This window comes from Capsicum annuum, chromosome 12 (genome assembly GCF_002878395.1).
Source record: "Capsicum annuum cultivar UCD-10X-F1 chromosome 12, UCD10Xv1.1, whole genome shotgun sequence".
In the NCBI taxonomy this organism is placed as follows: Eukaryota; Viridiplantae; Streptophyta; class Magnoliopsida; order Solanales; family Solanaceae; genus Capsicum; species Capsicum annuum.
Genome location: NC_061122.1, coordinates 15,064,996 through 15,085,090, shown reverse-complemented (window position 1 = coordinate 15,085,090; position 20,095 = coordinate 15,064,996). Strand labels below are relative to the sequence as shown.

The window sequence follows — 20,095 nt, the reverse complement described above, 5'->3', positions numbered from 1 at the left end:
TGGCAATTTTTATTCTGTCACAAAGTATAAAAAAGCAACAATAAAGTTAATTGGGTAACTTTGCTAGTTATGAAAGACACTTTATAGTAGTAGAAGAAAAAAAATTGGGAATGGAGAGTAAAGGACAAAATACTCCTCCTAATTTACCAAATACACTAATTTACCAACTCCAATATTGAATACTCCCTCCATCACCTCTTTTGACTCACATAAATTTAAAAAAATAAAAATTTTTATAAATATTATGATCTTAAATTAAAATTATGTCAAAGATAATAAATTATTCTTTAATTTTATAATCTTAAAAATATCACGTGAAAAATTAAAATTAAGTGTTGTCGAAAAAGAAATGAGATCGTTATTTTCTAAACGAATTAAAAAGTGAAGTACGTCATTTTTTTTCTTAAACGGAGGAAGTAATGAGGGAAAAAAATTTGCTCACATACGATATTTACACCAAGTCAATACATGTATGACGTGTTCATAATCAGGGGCAAACCTATAACCTATTTTGAGTTGCTTCGACATTCGTTAAATCCGACGCAGACAAGGTATAATTATATAAGAAATATATTAAAATTGGTATGATATTTATAAAAACACCCAATAAGTAGAGAAGATAGTTGCGTGCTTTAATAGTGGCTGTTCATAATAAGGACAGGCAGGGAATATTAGCTAAATCCAGCAGTACTAGTGCTGTCTAGCTAGCTAACTACTTTGTTGTAGCACATAGCTCCTACATAGAATTCAGTTATCCACTCTCTTCATTTCCCACTTTTCTAATTCAACATCACTCTCACTATCTCCATTAATATATCATGTATACATACACATAAGATTGTATATTCAAGCTCTATAATAATCTACATTTGCATAATTATTACTATTTGAGAAGAAGAAGAAGAGATGATGATCAGAGATAAGATATTCAAATTGCACAGGCACAAATCATCTTCTTCTTTCTCTGAGAAATCTGGACAACCATTTGAATTCTCCTTCTATAACCTTCAAGCTCGTCAGGTATGTGTTTTTTTTTGGTGTGGTACTGTGTGTATTTGAATTTCTGAAAGGTGTAATTTAAAGCTTAAATACGGATTACATATTGCAATTAGCGCTTTCGATACTAATTTTGTGATTTACTTTATCTGTTCGCTTTTACTTGTCGCGTTTAGTTTAATTTCTGGAGAGTCAAACTGCATGGGTTTTGAACAATATCTTAAATGTATTTTTTTTCATCGTATTAGTACGAGAAGCATCTAAATTATTGACTCTAATAAAGTGAAATGTGACATATAAAATTGAATGAAGGAGTATTGTTTAGTGATTGAGTTTGGAATTTCTGGCGATAAACAGTAATTTGCTTTTCTTTTTTTTGTTAAAGAAAGTTTTGAAGCAAATAAAAATCAATGTGTGTGTTTTGAGTATCTCGAGGTATAATTAACAGCTTAAGTACCGATTACAGAATATGCAATTAGCTTCCTGAAATTTGAGTTAAAAATAAAAAGGGCAGTCCGTTGCACAAAGCTTTCGCCATGCACGAGTTTGGGGAAGGGTTAGACCACAATGGTCTATTTACGAACCCTTATCCTGCATTTTTAGCAAGAGATTGTTTCCACGGCTCGACCAAATAGGTCTATTATACATAGCCTTATCCTGCATTTCTACAAGAGATTGTTGTAACTTTTGATACTTATAGAACGTGCAATTAGCTCTTGATACTTTTTTTTCCTGCTACATTATGCAGTCTAATTGGTTTACAATATACATGCTGGTAGAGTTCGAAAATTTGTGAATTTTTTTTTAAAAAAATTGAAGTAAATAAATCAATGTTGTGTTATATTTGGATTGTCCTTATTAGTGTTTGATTCTGTGTGTAAGTTACCGTTTCAGCTTAAAGTAAAAGTAGAGCATAAGTGCATGTGCATTTTATTCTATACTTTTTATGTAACATGTGATCTTATTTGGACATAGCTGGTAGATAGGCTGTAATTTATCTTCTTGTGCAATATTCTATTATAGGAGTATTTGTTATTAGATAGTCATAACTTTATTGGTTCATTGAAATTATCTTGGTATTTTTTACTTGAAAAGTGGAACTAAGAAAGGGCGGTCTGGTGCACTAAAGCTCCGGCTATGGGTAGGGTCCGAGGAAGGGTAGAACTATGAGAGTTTATTGTACGCAGTCTTACCTCGCATTTATGCTAGAGGTTGTTTGTACGTTTGAACCTATGACCATCTAGTCACGTGGCTACAACTTTAAACGGTTAGTCCAAGTCTCCTTGGAAAAGTGGAACCAAGTTGTATGAAATTCCAAGTAGGGGAATTGTGCAACCACTTTGCTAATGGTAAATGTACTTGTGAATTCCCAATTTTGGATTTCTAAAACAGCCTCTCTAACATCTGGGTACACTCTGTCCTCCCCATGATCCACTCCGTGGGACTTTGCTGGATAGATTCCAAACTTTAGAGGGGTTGCTGGATAAGACGACTTTGTTTGTCTGACGCCGACTGTTGTGGTATTTCACAAGGGAAATAGGGAGATATTTTAGAATGATCAAAATAAATGCAGGACCATAGCTGGAGTAGAGTGAGATGTTTAAGCAAACCTCTGGCATCAATAGTAATAAGTGATTGAACTAAGAAGCGCGTTGCAGTATAGCGCATACGTACAATGGTTCATATAAACCGCATATACATGAATTCTAACGTGAAAAACAGAAAAATAGATCATAGTGACTTTTGACAGTATACAAGGAAACAAATATAAACAGCAGATAAAGATTTCAGGGACATAATGATATTGGGCAATGTAGGAAACAAACAACTCATAAAGGAAACTAGGTGCTACTTATCTCCAATGTGGTAGTGTTTAGTATTGATGTCATCATCTTGAACTTTACCTCCAATTTCAGTTTTATCAGACTTTCGATGGGTTTGCTTCCCTCAGGTACCGAAAGGATGGGACAAACTTTCCGTCTCTCTTATCTCTATGGAAACAGGGAAAACAGTCAGCAAATCAGGGAAAGCCTCAGTACGAAATGGTAATTGCAAATGGACAGAGACATGGTCGCAGTCCATGTGGATTACTCCGGATAATATCTCAAACAAACAAGAGCAATGCCCTCTCAAGTTTATTGTAACAATGGTTAGACACATTCCTATTTTCAATCTATTGATGTTATCAGTTCAATCAGTAGCTGAGTCAGAAATTTTACTAAGGGGCGTCACACAATGTAAAAAAAGTAGACACACGTAGAAAATAAGAGGAGTCAACATATAGTATATAACATGAAACAGTGTAATTTTTTGCAAAGAGGTGTCTTTGACCCCCCTTAGCATTTGTTGGCTCCGCAACTGAATTCAGTAAGACATTAGCTTACTGAATTTTCTTCACTTGGCTCTTAGTTTTCATGTTTATAACACTACCAGCTTTCTGTTTCAGGGATCTTCACGATCTAGCATTCTCGGAGAGGCTTCAATAAATCCTGCTCGCTACAAGGATGCAAAGGCTTTCACTCCAGTTTCCTTACCTTTGAGAAAGTGTAACCATGGCACAGTACTACAAGTGAGAACTCTTATGATACTTGCAAGTTCGTTATTTGCACTTTAAAATGCATGATCTACTGTATCCTATGATTACCATTTCTTTACTGCATGTGGCATTACTCTTCGTAGACCCAGCCTATCGTACTTCACCAAGATCCTATGCTTCTTTTGCAATAAAAAGGTTCATCTTTCGCTACTCAAGTACAAAGAAACTTCTTTTTTGTTCTTTCGGGTTGCTTTGCATGGAAAAGATAACTTAATTCGTTGAACAGATGAATCAGTCACTGCTATTATCCACAAACTTAGCGCACGAATTGTGTATCTACTAGCTTCTCAGATCTTAGTAATCCCCTTTAGAAAGCTTTTCTTTTCATTTGTGCTCAATAATTCTCAAGTAATTTTTAGGTTTGCTTTCAGTAATAGAATGTAATTTGTTTTCCGTTCAATAGTATATACGTGCAATTCTACAAGTTATATACCGAAAGTGTACTTGTTTTATCATCCTACTTTGATCATAAGAATTTGAAAGCCACATACCTTTGAATGCTTAACTTACTCATAATTTGGGGCATCCTAACGATGATCCCATCCTGAATGCTCGAGGGTCCTTGTTGAAGATTTCCAGCCTATTCCCTATCATTCTTGGCCTATATTTCATTCAGGAACATGTTAGCTAAAGTACACATACATAATAGTTTCAGCTTTTGGCCTTAGCTACTACCACTGATTCAATTTCTTATGTTTCTGCAGCTGGAGATCAAGTGTCTGACAGCAATCAGGTTTGTCACTAGAACACAGCAACTTCTTGCTGAGTTTTCCAGATTTCTGTTTCTTCTTTTTTTTCTCTATCCGTAGTAAATGAATCGGTTTGAAATCGTAGGGACAATGAATCCAAAGGCACGCCCTACTATGCTGAAGAAGATAACATGGAATACAATAACATGGAGATCAAACCAGAGGTATCTAACTATCTAGTCAGAAAGTTCTATGCATCTGTCGATACACAGTAGAAGATTAGGCCTTAAATGGAACTGATCAATAGAATCATAGTTTTGTATGTCCTGTCTTTATTTTTCGGTGTTATCCAAATCTGGGAACTTGGTGTGTCTACTTCTTTTGTATTGTGAAACCGCTTAGTAAAATTCCTGGCTCTGCCACTGGTCGGTAATCAATCTGGAATCATCCAGGCAGACAGTCCATCATACTTATTACATTTAATTTAAAGAGCTGGAAAGTGGCTGGAATATTGTCTGGATCTCATTCTTGAATGCAGCCTTAGTAGCTTAGACATAGCGTTGGACATAGACATAGATATACAGAGGCTGCAAAAGTAGTTATACAATCATAGATATAGATCAAACTACTTGAATAATTTAACTCAGCAGATGCATATAGGCTCAAATATCAGAAGTTGAATATTTCTCATTATTATTTACGCGTGTCTTCGCTAAGATATCTTACTTTAAGAGTATCAATGGTGCATCTATTTGGTTACTTTATCATCTCTAGCTTCCTCTAGAATCTAAGCTACATTATGCTTTCCCAACAGGAAGCAAGTCTCCCCCGGCTGAGTTCGTATCATAGCTTTGCCTCTACGGAGGATTCATTGGGCAGAGAAAGTTTTTCCTCCCAAAGTGACTCAAACAGGCCGGGTAACCTCATAATTGGTAGGCAAGAGTCAATTGATTCCAGGAGTAGTGCATCTTGTGGTTCTTACTCTTTTTCTGAATCACCCAAATCGTACAACTCTCCGTATACTTTAATGACCTCGGGATCAGGAAAGAATGCTCAAAATCGAAAAGATGATTTCAAACAGCTCTCATATGACAACACCGCATCAGTTCCACATGCCGCTTCCTCTAGAAACACCTTACAAGCCAAACATAGTAAAGAACTAATTGCAGAGGCCATGATGTGGGAACAAAATGCTCAAAGCTTAAAGATTGACTTGGAAATGTTAAGCAAAGAGTTTGCTGACCAGGCACAGCAGATAGAGAACCTCAAGACGAAGCTTTGTTCATTGAACACAGAACGCGAGGGATTGACGCAAGAAATCAAAAACCTTGAGGTTCTTTTACAAGAATCCTTGGAGAAGGAAAAAGCAACTGAGAGTTTAATGCTCCAAGTCAAAGATATGGATAGTGTCGAAAGGATTTTAAAAGAGGAGCTAAGGATTCAAAAAGAATCAAATGACGATGTGTCTTTCCAGCTAAGTAAAACTCAAGAATCAAATATTCAACTAGTCTCTATTCTGCAGGAGATGGAAGAAACTGTTGAAAAGCAGAAATTGGAGATTAAGAACCTAGAGGACAAGATTCTACAGTTGCCGGAATCACACATAAATCTGGAAAACACCACTCTCCATTTGGAGAAAATCATCGGGGAGAAAACTCATGAGATTGAACTTGAACGAGGACGCGGAACTCAGGCTCTTCTAGATTGTGAAGAAAAATGGAAAAATAGATCAAGAGAACAAGAAGAGGAAATTGTTTATTTGAAGGCAGAGTTGTCCAGACTTTCAAGTGAAGAGACCGAAGCTGCATCTGACTGTGATCTGATCAATGAAAATGAGACTCTCAAGGAAAAACTTCAGGAACTTGAGAGAGATTGGAAGGAGCTGACAGAAGAAAATCTTCAACTTCTGTACAAACTGAAATCAAGTTCATCTTCCGTCGACAGTCAACTACGTCAACAATCACCTAGTAGTTCTGAATTTGAAGAACACAAAGGTGAGCTCTTTTCGTCACCACTTCAAGATGATGAGGGGAAGAAGAAAATAATTGCTGAGACGGCTGCCTCTGAAAGTAACCAGATGGAGTTTCACTCAAAAGTTAAGGATAATGCTTCAAGGCTTAATGATGAAATCAACTCATCTTGCTTCGAAATGCAAGAACAAGATCAGACAATTCAGATTGCTGCAACACCATCAGAATGTCAACAGGAAGAAAATTGTCACGCAGGTTTCACTCATAAAAATGTACCTGCCATGTTTCAGAGTTCTGAGTCAGGACAAATTGAAGATATCTATACCTTACTCGACACATTATGTAAGTATCTAGAATGTTTCTCGTGCAACAGGGATACGAGATAATATGTCCTTTCTTCATTTATTAACTATGAGTTTAAATTGCTATATGTAATTTAGATCTTTGTGAATGTACAGGTCATACCACTAAAGACGAGCAAGCTAATGCAGTGTTGAAAAAGTTCCAGTTATTGAGGTACAGATTGGCTCTATTTCTTGATGGTAGTGAACATATTGAGGATGAACCCGAAACAACAGTAAAGGATGCATGTGAAGTTCAAGATAAAGAAAAGGATGACCTTCCAAAGGAGGATACTTCTTGTTCTTGCTGTCAAAGGCTTGAGGACTTAAATAAGGTGCTAGAGGGCAAGGTTCAAAAATTAAGCAGTGATAATTTGGCTAAGAACTCGGAGATATTGGAGCTGAAGACAGAATGTTTGAAAAAGGATGCAGAGATTGAAGCGATAAGTCATCACCGGTCTGATTTGAGAACTCAAATCTCAGATCTCAAGATGAGTAAATGTAAGATGGAGGAGAGAATGGAAAAAATGCAACAAGAACTTAGTGCCGCCTCTAAATCTTTAGACACTTCCACAAAGGATTTGACGTTTCTTGATCAATGTATTTGTGGAGGTGTCTCTAAAATGACGTTTGAAATGAAATCATTAGAGCTAGAGAGTGCTAAGTATGAGTTAGAGCTTAATTTGGACGAATTAGAAAAAGAAAATGCAGATCTGTCTGAACGAGTGTCTGGGTTGGAAGCTCAACTAAGACATTTGACCGATGCAATGGAACTCGATCGTTTGGAACTACAGCAATCAGGCAATCGTATTGTGACCCTTCAGGATAAGATCAGAGAATTAGAACATGAAAAGGAGTCACGAAAGCGCGATATGAAAGAAAAGTTGATGGAGATGCAAAAGCGATGGTTAGATGCTCAAGAAGAGTGTGAGTATCTGAAGAAAGTAAATCCAAAGCTCCAAGCGACAACAGAAAGTCTTATGGAAGAGTGTCGTTTGCTTCAAAACTTGAATGCAGAACTAAGGCAACAAAAGTTAAAATTATATACAAGCCATAACATTTTGGAAGCAGAATTGAGGAAATCTCAATATTCTTTCTCCACCTGTTTGAAAAGGATAGAGTCGTTAGAAGCCAACTTTTCTTCAGTTCTGGAAGACATTGAATCAAAAGAGAAGATCCTTAAGTTCAAACTTGACGATCTCCATCTACAGACTAAAGATCACAGAGAGAAACTTCTTGTAGAAGAGTGCACGCTCCATGAAATGTCTCCGGAGAACACAGTCAAAGTCGAAAAGCTGCAAGAACAGGCACAATCCCTCATGGTACAGATGTCAGATCTTATGACTGAACTTGGTACTTCCAAAGCCAAGGAGGGAACTTTGGAAGCTAATTGTGACAAGCTACTGAGAACAATGGAACATCTTGTATCCAATGAAGCAAAGCTTAAGTGCACGATTAATGAGCTCGAGCCAAAACTACTGTCTTCTGAACGTCAAATGCTGCAAATGACTGAAGAAAATTCAATTCTAACAATTCAGCTGCACACATTACCATTACTTCAGGAGGAGGTTTTGGATCTTAAAAGAGCACTATCTACGATGAAGTTTGAAAGCGAGAGATTACAAGTTACACTGCAGTTGAAATATGAAGATTGTGAAGAGTTGAAGGAAGAAAAGGCGTCACTACTTAAGGAAATATCTTGCATGCACAACGTAGTGGCTGAAGCCGAAGAATGCAAATACAAGAAAATTGCACTAGAGGAGAAAGTTCTGAGGCTGGAAGGAGACTTAACTGCAAAGGAAGTAATGTGTGAAAAGGTTTCCGAGCTGAAAAATGAGCTTTGCCAGCTTAGAAGAGCAAATAGCCAGTTTCTGTGGAAAATAAAATCCCTTCAATGCGAGAAAGAGAACTGCTTGAAGCAAGTCAAATCCCTCGAGGAACAATTGTCAAAAACACGATCAGACAACGAAAGAGAGGACGATGATATCACTCCTACTCTAGAGGAGCTGAAGCTTTCAGAGGTTAACCGAACCACTTCTCTTATTTATAGTTCGGAGCCAATAATATACTAGGCAATGAATCTGATTTTTGCTTTGTTTAATTAACATAACAGGTCGAGAAAGGGAACTTCGGCGAGCATCAGCATGAGATAATTACTCAATCTCCTCAATCAGAGAAACACTTGAAACTTGAGAAAATTCAAGGCAACTCTCAACAGGTACGTGCTACAAGAACTACCCGCTAATTACTTTTATTTCAGGTAAAATGTTATTAATATAATTTCCTTCTCTTTATTAGCCTCATGATATTCCCCCATATTTATTTAGGATGGCAACAAAGAAAGCAACTACAGCCGAGATCTTCAAGAGACTCTTGCCAAAAGTGTAGCAGTAATCCAATTTCCGGGCGACACAGTAGCTCAGACTTTAGAGAACAATTGTATTCATGAATCCCATTTAATTAGGTGAGGCTACATTTAAAAAAATTGCTTCGTGTCTTTAGCTTTGTTTGTGTTTCTCCTGATGTTTACGTCTTAAAACAGCTTCTGATCTTATTCGGCTACTTGTTAAATCCATCTAGACTGATTATTCTTTTGAAATCTGTTAACGAATTATAGCTGACAAACAGGCATTATTAACCGGAAACTGGTTTAGCTGCACCACTTGATCGACAGTTGTAAACAATACCAGAGCTACAGTTCTGCTTACGGGTTAAGCACAACCCAATACCTTTGGCACAGACTTGTATTTATGTTTAAAATCCACTTAAAATATGTATAAATAATTTATTTTGTTGATTCACGAATACATATCTGCTTTGCTTGCATTATCATTTCTTCAAGACAGTTGAAGTATGTACGATCAACTTATGACTGTAATCTAAATAATCCACGTCTTTGTATCTTCAGTTTGTCATCCAAAGAAAGAGACGACAATATACACAAGATATCTCAGCTTGAATCCGAGCTACAAGAAATTCGTGACAGGTACCTGAACATGAGTCTGAAATATGCACAAGTGGAGGATCAGCGCGAGCAACTCATTATGACTCTGAAAGCCATACATGAGCACAAGACAACTTCCTCTTTCTGGTCAGCTGGTGACTGATTTTCCCCATTGATACAAACAACAACAACCCACATTCTCAGGTCTGGGGCATTCATAGAAATAAATTTCTATAATCTACAATTTTGTAGAATCTCATACATAGTTTGGTTAATCTCTTTAGCACAAGAGTATACAAAATGTTCATTTCTATTGTTGTACGTGATTGATCTTAGGTAATTAATTATTCAGATGCATCTACCAAATTATGAAATTAAGCAACAAATTTTAGACTAGATTTTTTCTTCTTCTTTATTCTTATAAGTAAATATTTTTCTTTATTCTCAATTCTTATGTTATCAACTTGGCTACAACTATAGTCTACTTCCCCAGAACAATTAATACTGAATATTTATAATTCTGATCTTCTTGTAATATCACCTGTTCCTTTTTATATTCTATTGCAGATGATTCAAAAATATATATTATCAGTTTAGTTATGTCAAATCGATAATTTAATCGTTAGCAACCTAAATAAATTGTCGTAACCCTCACTTATAAAGGAGGGAAAAAAAAGTTAGCAACCATGAACCAATTAATTAATATTGTAAGTAATATATATCGTAATAGTTTGTCTACGATTTAGTACGTTTATAAATCGATAACATTCAAAACCCGAATTGATTGATAAGCATAAATCGATAACCGAACGTTTTGCCATATTTTAATAGTTCATCTATGATTTAATATGTTTACAAATCGATAACATTCAAAATTGAACCAACTAATAAGTGGAACTCGATAATTGAAGCATTAGCAAACACAAACCGATTAACCAATAATTAATATCTTAATAATTCATCTATGATTTAGTGGAACTCGATAATTGAAGCATTAGCAAACACAAACCAATTAACCAATAATTAATATCTTAATAATTCATCTATGATTTAGTATGTTATAAACTAACAACCTATAATTTTCCAAATCGAACAGATTGATGAGCAAAAATATTGGGGTAAGATCTCATTTACGATTTAGTATGTTTATAAATCGATAACCTATAACTTTTCAAATCGAACAGATTGATAGGCAAAAAAAATGAGGTAAGATCTCATTTACGATTTAGTATGTTTATAAACTAGAACCTTTTAATTTTTCCAAACTAGTATATTTTAAAACTGATGACCTATAACTTTTCAGACCCAATAAATTGATATAAAAAAAAATTGGGGTAACGAATTAAATTTTCTTCAACCCAGCGATGTGGGAGTATTTTTTTTTCTTATATTAACTGAGAAATCAATAACTCCCTTTAATATTGCTAGTTAGCGTTTGGATTAGTTATGTAATTTTTAGTTATCATATATTATTAATCTTTGTATTAGTTATGTTAATTTATTTTTTTTACTCTTAACAAAATAATGGAGTATATAAATTGATTCATAATTTATGTTGTTTTTTTAACTATTGTGAAAACTCTATGCTTCCATCTCAAAGACTAGATTTGATCGAATCTCATTAAATTCTCATGTTAGCATCGTTTTCTATTCGCTTTGAGAGTGTTTTATTGTGTGTTAGTTAATTCACGATTTATTTTTGGTAATAAGTACTTAGCTTGTGTAATCAATTAATGAATCGCAAGAGTAGAATCCCCTCCATTTCAATTTGTTTACCTGACCTAATTTTGCCCAAAGTATTCAAGTAAAGAAGATTTTATATCTCGTGGTCTTAAAAGTCAAAATGCTCTTTAATCTTCAGATTTTGAACATGTTACGTGGAAAGTAAAATTAAATAGTTGTTAAAAAAAAAAAAAGATATTTTTTTTAAAACAAATTAAAAGTAATACAGCTATGAAGAAAACTACTCCATCTTGCCAGTTTAGTGTCATATTTTTTCTTACACCTTACCCTTCCCAAACTCAACTCTATTTATGAAATTACACTTAATATTGCAAGTCGCGTCAATCAAATTTTGTCTCATGAAATGGTCATTAATGATAAAAAAGAAAGTACTACGAACTACTCTTTTTCTTCTAATAAAAAATATAAGGATGGTAAATAAGGGGAAGAGAAATTGCAAAAGAATTAACATTTTTATTTACGAATGAATGATGCAAAAAAAGTGCCTTTAGTTTTTCCAATTACACATTGCACAACATTCCCTATATAATTAGAAGAACATAGGCAAATGTAAATAAGACACTCTACAGATAATATAAGAATCTGAGAAGCTTGGTAGAGGGAGCATATAACTCCTCTTACACCTTACCAACTTCTGTCCTCCTATCCCTCTCTCCTTTCGTCTTTTTACAGTATCGAGTAAGCTCGGATCACCTCAAAAATGGGTGCACGACACAATGGACACTTACCTCCACCTCTCACCAATTCATTCGCACATTTTGAACAAGTACACATGTGCCCACATCTGCCAATGCAAGAAACAAACGATTCATTTTCATTTTAACTACTGACATGATCTTAAACAAAATATTCCCTTTTGTCAAGTGCATTTATGTCATTAGGGCTCGTGTGGTTGCGACAAATTATCCCGGGATTGTTATCCCACCCTCAACCTGGGATAAACATAACACTACAATTCCGGGATAAGTTATCCCGCGATTAAACATGGGATAAAATCATCCTAGAATTAATCTCGGAATTAGTTATCCTTTATCCCTCATAAACAAGCCCTTAAAAGATAACTAAAGGTGGAATTTGTAGCCTGGACGAAATGGCAAGGCAGGTTACCTGGTAAAACAGGTTAAAATACACTAAAAATGGAAAATTTTATATACTATCAGTATATACAAGTGAAATCCCGTCAAGATATGACTCATACCTGTACAATAAGCAATCGATGTGATTATCACAACAAACACAGCAAGTACCCTTTTTCACGTTGCCCCATTTAGAACCATCGACTGAGGTCTCTGCAATCCCTGGTTTACATTTGCATTCCCAAAATACCGTTAGAAAGAAAAAGAAGTGGCACAGTAAAATGTGGGGTTTGGACTTGTTTGACCTATATAAGCAGCATTAACATTTCATAACACCATTGGTTGACGAACATACCTTGATCACCAGCTGATCGATTCAGCGCAGCTGAAACTTCCTGCCTGACAGAGCGTTGTAGCTCCAGTTGCATATCCATGCAGGATTCTAACATTCTTTGCATGTGGTTCATACCTTGCTGCAGTCTTGCCATGTCTGTTCTAAGTTCATTAATCATTTCCCACTCCTGCTCCAAAACACCACGAAGTAAGCACACAATACAGTGACATATGACTTTTGGATTTATGTAAAAGATGTCGACTGTGCCATTAAAATTGATAACTATGAAACAATTACCAATTGCCTAGCTTAAGCAGAATAAAATCTGTTCTTATTCAGAACAAGCACCAACCCAAGATGCATTCTCTTGGTAAAGACTACCACAATTGAGAAAATTAGGAAGATCAAGAGAATTGGAAAAGATGGTTCAAAAGATCTTGTAACATTTCGCTTCACGATCAAGAGAATTGTTCAAAAGATCTTGGAACATTATAATTTTCATTGTATATATTAGAAAATGTGATAATTTGAAACCATTACAATTGCCTGGCTTAATCAGAATATCATCTGCTTTTCTCAATGGTAACATACATCAACTTAAACAGGATTTCCTTTTTAATACTGGTACCAACAGATGGCAATTTCTGAAAATTTGGTAAAATGAAAAGAACAGAAAAGATAGTGCTACTAAAAGATCATGGCACCAATTACCCGTCAGTAAATGAATTTACCCAGAGTAGTTTTTCAATTTTTGTATTTGTTAGACCCCAGGTCTTCTTACTAATTTCACGCATTAGGTATCAAAATCAATATTATTATATATACAACGGTTGATGCTGCATGGAAGCATATAACCACTATAAAAAGGCAAGATCTTCTCGTTTTGCTTTTTTGATGAGCGGGATGAAGCAGTTGAACTTACAAGTTCGGAACGATGCACTGTGTGACGTGGCCAACTTGAGTGATGCAAATCCTGATGCCAAAGTGGCTGTGGTGGCGGCACAGGAGGAGAGGGTAGCACAATAGAAGGACGCCCAACTCCATCCTGCTGATCATCATTTTGCTCATCATTCTGCTGGTCCTGACCCATTTCGGGTGAAGCGGGAATAGGCAAGTTCCGATGCAGATCCCAATCAATAGGAGAGCGGCCTCGCCTTTCCACATATGACTGAATTAATTGATCTAAACTTTCACGGAAACCACTGCGAAGAAGGTTGGAAACACTCCTCCTACCAGACAGACTTCCAATAAACAACAGACCAAAAATATGCCTGGGAAGGCATGGAGTGGGATAACACAACCAAAAATTAAATTTACCTGCTAAGAAGCTCTCTGAGTTCCATACTATACACATTATCGTCATCAGGTGGATGGAATCTACTAATTCTCCTTAACGGGACAGGACGCCGCATTCTTGGAGGGTCGGAAGGTCCTGCCGACCAAGTCCCCACAGTTTCTCGTGAGACATCCTCCTGCCAAACCTCCTGGTTTTCTGGAAAACGATGTTCTGCTCTCCCCACATACGCTGTTGTTTCAAGGGACCTAGCAGTTGATGGGTTTTCTTGCCAATTCATGCTTACATTCTCTGTAGTCTCATGTGTCCATCCATTAGAATCATTAGATGCTAAATTACGTTGTGCTCCTTCCTCAGCTTCAACAACAGCTTCAACATCAGCTTCCACTCGATCCCTTCCTTGGTTAGACGACGGTTGCTGATTCATACTCTGACCAGAATTCTCACTGTGATCAGGCAACTGATGAACATTGCTCTCCAGCTCCCTGGACTGCATTTGTTCATCATTTTCATTCTGGACTTCCTGAGAAGGATGTGCATGAATCTGATTATTTCTAGAATCACTGTTCCTACTGTTAGATGAATTTTCAGAATTGCTGCTTACATGACCACGTACAATGTTTTCTAATCTGGAGCGGAATCCTTCCCTGGTTGAGAAAAAAGATCACCAACTCATGAATTAAACTGACAAATATTATCATTTTTCAACTGAGTAAAGAGCTGAATATCAAAATTTGTTACACGAACGGGTTGAGAAAGAAATAAGAAGAGTCCTTCATTAGGCCTAGGAACTGAATATCACCAATGGCCACAGAAAATTATCTCATGTAAAGATGTAACTAAGCAATGAAACAAGTGCTTGTAAGTGAAAGAGAACAATTGGAATGCTTCAAATGCCTACAATGGAGAGGCTAATTTCCTCTAACCCTGAAGTATTTTCCAGATCTACTACTTAAAAAGTATAAACCTGGAACAAGGCAACAATACAAGCATCACCACCTGCACGCATAATAACAATACCAGTCTTAAATGCATGCTCAAACCATAAAACATTTTAGAGTTCTGATAAAGTTAGTTTGATGAGACTGGTGGAAGGCCAGAAGCTACTTTTCTTTTTTATGATGCTGGTGTCCAGGCAGATTCGCGCGCAAGACTAGAAGCTATGTTATCTTTTATTTTATTCTAATTTTCAAAAAGTCTTATTAATATTAATATCTTTACTCAGCTCACAGATAGCAAACACATATCAAGTCACATCAGATGTTTTTAATGTGAGAAAGAAAAGAACTTCAAATCCTTCAGTTAATAATATATTTTTGCTACGCAAGAGAAAAGAAAGGAAAAAACCATGTACACTGAGTAAACAGCTTCAATCTCACTACTCCCTTCATCTCAACTTGATGTCCAGACTGATCTGGGTCAGAAATTTCTTGAACAGAGGAAGTCACGAAAGAACATTAAGTAACTACCTTTTTTCAGGAAAAAGGACATTAATTAAGAAAATTTTCTTTCCCTTCTTATCTTATTTTACTGCATTGACTAAAGTGAACAATTAAGTTTGTGGCTTAAAAAAATCAATTCGCTTCCTGGTGTCAGATAATCATAAAGAGGAGGGGAAAAGTAGCAAACCACATACAGCTACTGAAACTTCATAAAAGTAGAAAAAGCAAACCATAGATACCAATTTGACGGTACCTTTGAAGAGAAAAGTCCCAACGTGAATCTTCAAAGCAACAATTTTTACCACTAAGTTGACGACACAATGGCAGCAAGGATCCCTATATGTGATACCAACTAGTGCTCGGACTAAACTTAACCTGAGTTCACAACAATTGTATAACAACGGTGCACCATTTCTTTTAAGATACGATCTAAAATTTTATAGTGACGAAAAAATTTAGTTGTTGTACTACGTAATTTGGCTGGTGAAGTATTCTGCGTATAGTTTGCATATCAGAAATAAAAAGGAGGTCTGCTTTAGAAATAAGGAAGTCTGCTTTAGAAATAAAAGTGTTATTTTTAATAAGAAAATAAAATTAAAAAAGGAAAGGATGCTTTCGAATTTTATTTAAAAAAAAAAGATGAAAAACGGTCAGCAAGTGGGATTCGATCCCTCAACCATAAGGGTTAAGACCAGTGCTCAAACCAGTGCACCACTTAGTCTCTTTTAACCATCACAGATAATACTAGATATAGTTTAAGAATTATAAAAGTAACATACTTGAGTTTAGTCGGATGACAACGGGGCCCCGTAACCCTTTTTTTACACATAAATATGCCATTAGTGTAACCTATCTGGTGCTCGAGCACCCATTGACCCCGAGATAAGTTACATATATTCATATAGACATTTTTTAGAAGATAGATATATTAAAACACCAGCACCTAGTGATCGAAAAGGCCGATGAGTGATATGGTTTGGTCTTTGACTTGAATGCTTACCTTGGGAAGATGTGCACGGGTTCGATACCTAGCTGCTGCAAATTGTTTATAGCTCAAGTTACCTTTTCTGCTTTGAAGTCAAATGTTTCATTTGTTTTCTCTAATACAGCTTCATTCCTTTTCTTATACTTTATTTATGGCTTTTCCTTACAATTTTGTTTCAACTTAGTGATTCCTCCTCCTCCATTGATACTTTCTTTATTTACTTTACTTTTAGTTTTAAATTTTCTTTTATATATATGTAATTTCTTGTAATTAAAAGAAAAAGGAAAAAAAAAACAGTGTTCTCTTGTTTTTCTCAAGAGATTTTGGCCAGCTAAGAAATCCTTCAAGCTATTCATTTTTTCCTAAGAAATAAAGAGTTTTTTAAAAACAACTACATTAAATAGTTGTACACTTTTACTGTGAGATTTACAGTAACTATATATTAAAAGAAGTAAGCACTCACAAGTTTAAAATCCTGGATCCACCACTGGTTCTAGATATATTCAAATAACAATTCTCATGCTAGTAGATTCATTTTACAACTTACAAGGCAGAAAACTGGGTGGCAGCTTCACTTGTATATCAATAGCACGGGAATAAAGAAGCCTCAGTTGGAATAGAAGTCCTTAACAAAGCCTCATAATGTTGCATTTATGAGATCAAACAGTAACTTATCCATTTCCCCATTCATTTTTAGTGGGTCAAAATTTGCAGGGTCATTTCTACTACGAACTCTTTATGGTAAGGGGATTTTACTAAATCAGAAGATTTTCGCACATCTTAAAAGATAGGAGGCTTATGAGAAGATTTATTTCACAAATAAGAGAAAGATGTTTGGGGGGAAGATTTTCTCATAACTAAGAGATAAATGTGCAGTTGTTTACTTCTTGGGTTACAAGAGGTACGCAATAGTAGCCAAGGAAAAGACTGATCTTTAACCTTTTTTTTGCCATGGCAGTCAACCAACTGTACAACAGCATAAAACACACCTACCACCGTATTACTCACACCAATAATGCATGAACGTGAAGCCAATTAATTAGCAGAGCATGTTTCACAAAGACAAAAAGATCTAAATATTCAAAACAAAGGAACAAGACACTATATTACATACCTCAGCCCCGAGACAGTGTTACGTTGTCTTAGCTGAACTAGTTCACTTGCTGCTATTGAAGGTGGCCTCTCTTCCTCAGCCGGCCTTTCATGTAAGAATCTCCCTCTGAGTAGTGACTGTAGAAGGATATAAAACATAAAAGGACAAAATTTAGAGCCAAATCACGACCTCACAAAGCGCACATTGAGCGCTTAGTCATAATTTTTATGAAAACTGCAACACAAAAAATAGAGGACGAAGAATAGTCTGGCTTAAGAATAAAAGGCATAAATCAGCAACCAACCTGAATTCGATTGCGATGGGCAAAATCAGAAACTGCACGATGCTCTAGCAGACCCTGAAGTTCCCTCTGCCTTTCCCTTTCAATCCTCACAAGCAAATCAAGCAGAGCCTGCCTCCCACGCAGTCTCAACATATCCCTACGAATGTGCTCTGGTTGGGCTTCCTCATGGTCAACAACAGACCCTTCACGAACACGATCTCTTTGAGGACTAAGCCCAGTTGACTGTTCTTCCCTCTGGCTACCACGAGCTCCTCTCTGCTGGCTAGTCATTTGAACCCATTCCCGCACAATTCTCACCCTTTCACGTTCTGTCTCCCCCAGCCATTCCCCTCTTGGACCACCATTTCTCTGAGGCTGAGAGACATTAGATGAATGGTCACTGATCCCACTCTCCATCCATCCACGAACAATTTGCCTCACTCTCTCCCTCTCAACTTCCCCTATATCAGGAGATTGTTCACGGCTGGAGTTGTCACGGTCTCTATGATCATTCTGTTGTCCAATCGGATCATGAGACCATGTACCATACTCATTCTCACTCTCACTAGCATCCACCAAACTACCTTGGTTATCAGTTTCCCTGCTTTCCGACATATTCCCACTAGAAACATTAGTATTAGAATCCATACTCCTCCGCTGTGTCAACCTTTCCCTCACCCTCTCTCTTGCACGATTCAACACATGTTCATCCTCCAATTCCCTCCACATCTGCAAAATATTCGAAGCCCTCGTACTTATCCTCTCAGAATCACCCTGGCGCCTCGAGGTAGGACTCTGCGATTCCCTCAAAAACGACGAATCAAGCATCGAAACAGTATGCAAACCCGCAAGCGCCATCAACTCACTCTCCCTATTCCTCCTCTCAATAGTAGTAATCATCTCTTGAGCTTGTCTAGCTGCCCACCTACTCAATATCCTCGAGTGTCTCCTTCTCGCAGCAGACGACTCCGCTAAATCATCTCCTTCAAGATCAGACCTCCTTCTCCTCCTTACAAGCTGATCACTCTCTTCATCCTCATCCTCAGTATTTCTCACCGAACTACACGATGCATACGACATACACTCATCCAAATGACCACACATTAACTCCTCTAATCCCCTCTCAAACTCCGAACGCACATCATCCCCCGTACTCTCCGGCTTCTGCTGCACTTGTTGCTGTACATCTTCCATCTTCAAACACACTTTATCCCAACCCCAAATCCAATATTTTTCGGGCAAAAAAACCTCCTAAATGCATTTATCTCCCACGATTTCACCTTCATTACCTAACCCTAAACCCATTTCCATAACAAATATCATCAAATTCAATAAATTAAACTCCTTTTTCAATACAACCACATCACAACCTGATCAAATTACAACAAAAAGTCACAAAAAAATCAACATAAGCACAAAATTTAATCAAAATTACACAAAATACATCAAAATTATCACCAAAAAAAATGCAATAAGATCTACCAAAATTCACCAAAAAGATAATTTCAAATACAAATTGCAGCAGCAACAATTGATTTTACACAATTTAGGTCATCAAAATGCACCAAAAAATCCGAAAAAAAAATAAAAATTACCTATGAATCGTTGTTGTTGTATGTGTAAAGTGTGTTAATCAAAATTCAAAACCCTAAAAATTGTAATTGTTATGTGACGATACATAAAATTGGAAATAGGAAAAAAAAAAACGATTGGGAACGAAGAGAGAGAGAGAATGGGGAAGAGAAAGATGTGTATTTATTAAGGTGGAAATATAAGAGAGAGAGAGGAGTAATATGATTTTTTATTTTTTTTTTAGGATTATTGATTATTAATTATTACTATTAAATTAAAAAAGAAATATCTTTTTTTTTTCATATGGTGTGATTTGATTTTTTTTATTGGATATAATTTGGTTGAAAACCCGGGAGTCTTGTGTATTTTGACACGTCATCCATTTTGGTTTTCTTTTATTTTTTAACTTATTTTAATTTGACTTTATTATTACAATTGAACAGTCCATGCCTTCGAATGCTAGGATAAATGCGAAGAAATTACTTATTACTCCTCTATTTTAAGTTGATTGATTTATTTTGACTTGACATGACTTTTTGAATCATATGATTTATAGCAATGATATATCAAATGTACCAGAATATCTTATAATCTTGTGAATATAAATAAATCAGGTGAAGGAAAACGTTGTTATTTTTAAAACGGACTTAAAAGGAAGATAGTTCATACAAATTGAAATAGAGAAAGTATTTTTTATCACCGCTGACAATTGAATTTGAAACTTCATGATTCTCAAC

At 36.1% G+C, this 20,095-nt stretch overlaps 2 protein-coding genes across 4 annotated transcripts; one reads left to right on the top strand and one right to left on the bottom strand.

The window, feature by feature from the left end:
• Positions 1 to 704: 704 nt before the first annotated feature.
• Positions 705 to 10,071, top strand: LOC107851405 (restin homolog). The gene is made up of 10 exons (XM_016696404.2): positions 705 to 1,020; positions 2,948 to 3,145; positions 3,443 to 3,565; positions 4,297 to 4,325; positions 4,427 to 4,505; positions 5,096 to 6,593; positions 6,710 to 8,613; positions 8,706 to 8,810; positions 8,920 to 9,056; positions 9,501 to 10,071. The coding sequence occupies exons 1-10, from the start codon at positions 907 to 909 to the stop codon at positions 9,697 to 9,699; spliced, it is 4,386 nt and encodes a 1,461-aa protein (XP_016551890.2). The 5' UTR covers positions 705 to 906; the 3' UTR covers positions 9,700 to 10,071.
• A 1,641-nt stretch (positions 10,072 to 11,712) lies between these two features.
• On the bottom strand, positions 11,713 to 19,552 carry LOC107850664. 3 transcript variants are annotated; one of them, XM_016695356.2, is made up of 9 exons: positions 19,382 to 19,552; positions 17,808 to 19,156; positions 17,525 to 17,640; positions 14,588 to 14,630; positions 14,007 to 14,506; positions 13,612 to 13,918; positions 12,711 to 12,876; positions 12,478 to 12,577; positions 11,713 to 12,063 (listed from the first exon to the last, which is right to left on the bottom strand). In XM_016695356.2, the coding sequence occupies exons 2-9, from the start codon at positions 18,978 to 18,980 to the stop codon at positions 11,946 to 11,948; spliced, it is 2,523 nt and encodes an 840-aa protein (XP_016550842.1). In that variant the 5' UTR covers positions 18,981 to 19,156; positions 19,382 to 19,552; the 3' UTR covers positions 11,713 to 11,945. The 3 variants fall into 3 exon arrangements, with proteins under 3 accessions (XP_016550842.1, XP_016550843.1, XP_047256714.1); XM_016695357.2 differs by having other exon boundaries at positions 14,600 to 14,630; positions 19,382 to 19,547; XM_047400758.1 differs by having other exon boundaries at positions 14,007 to 14,630; positions 19,382 to 19,546.
• Between the last annotated feature and the right edge of the window lie 543 nt (positions 19,553 to 20,095).

Excerpts from the sequence above, each read along its gene's own strand:
- LOC107851405 (XM_016696404.2), top strand. The coding sequence starts at position 907 with ATGATGATCAGAGATAAGATATTCAAATTGCACAGGCACAAATCATCT. Across the intron at positions 6,594-6,709 it reads TACCTTACTCGACACATTAT|GTCATACCACTAAAGACGAG; the intron begins GTAAGTATCTAG and ends GTGAATGTACAG. Across the intron at positions 9,057-9,500 it reads CATGAATCCCATTTAATTAG|TTTGTCATCCAAAGAAAGAG; the intron begins GTGAGGCTACAT and ends TTGTATCTTCAG.
- LOC107850664 (XM_047400758.1), bottom strand. The coding sequence starts at position 18,980 with ATGGAAGATGTACAGCAACAAGTGCAGCAGAAGCCGGAGAGTACGGGG. Across the intron at positions 17,641-17,807 it reads CCCATCGCAATCGAATTCAG|TCACTACTCAGAGGGAGATT; the intron begins GTTGGTTGCTGA and ends ATCCTTCTACAG. Across the intron at positions 14,631-17,524 it reads AACACTGTCTCGGGGCTGAG|GGAAGGATTCCGCTCCAGAT; the intron begins GTATGTAATATA and ends TTTCTCAACCAG.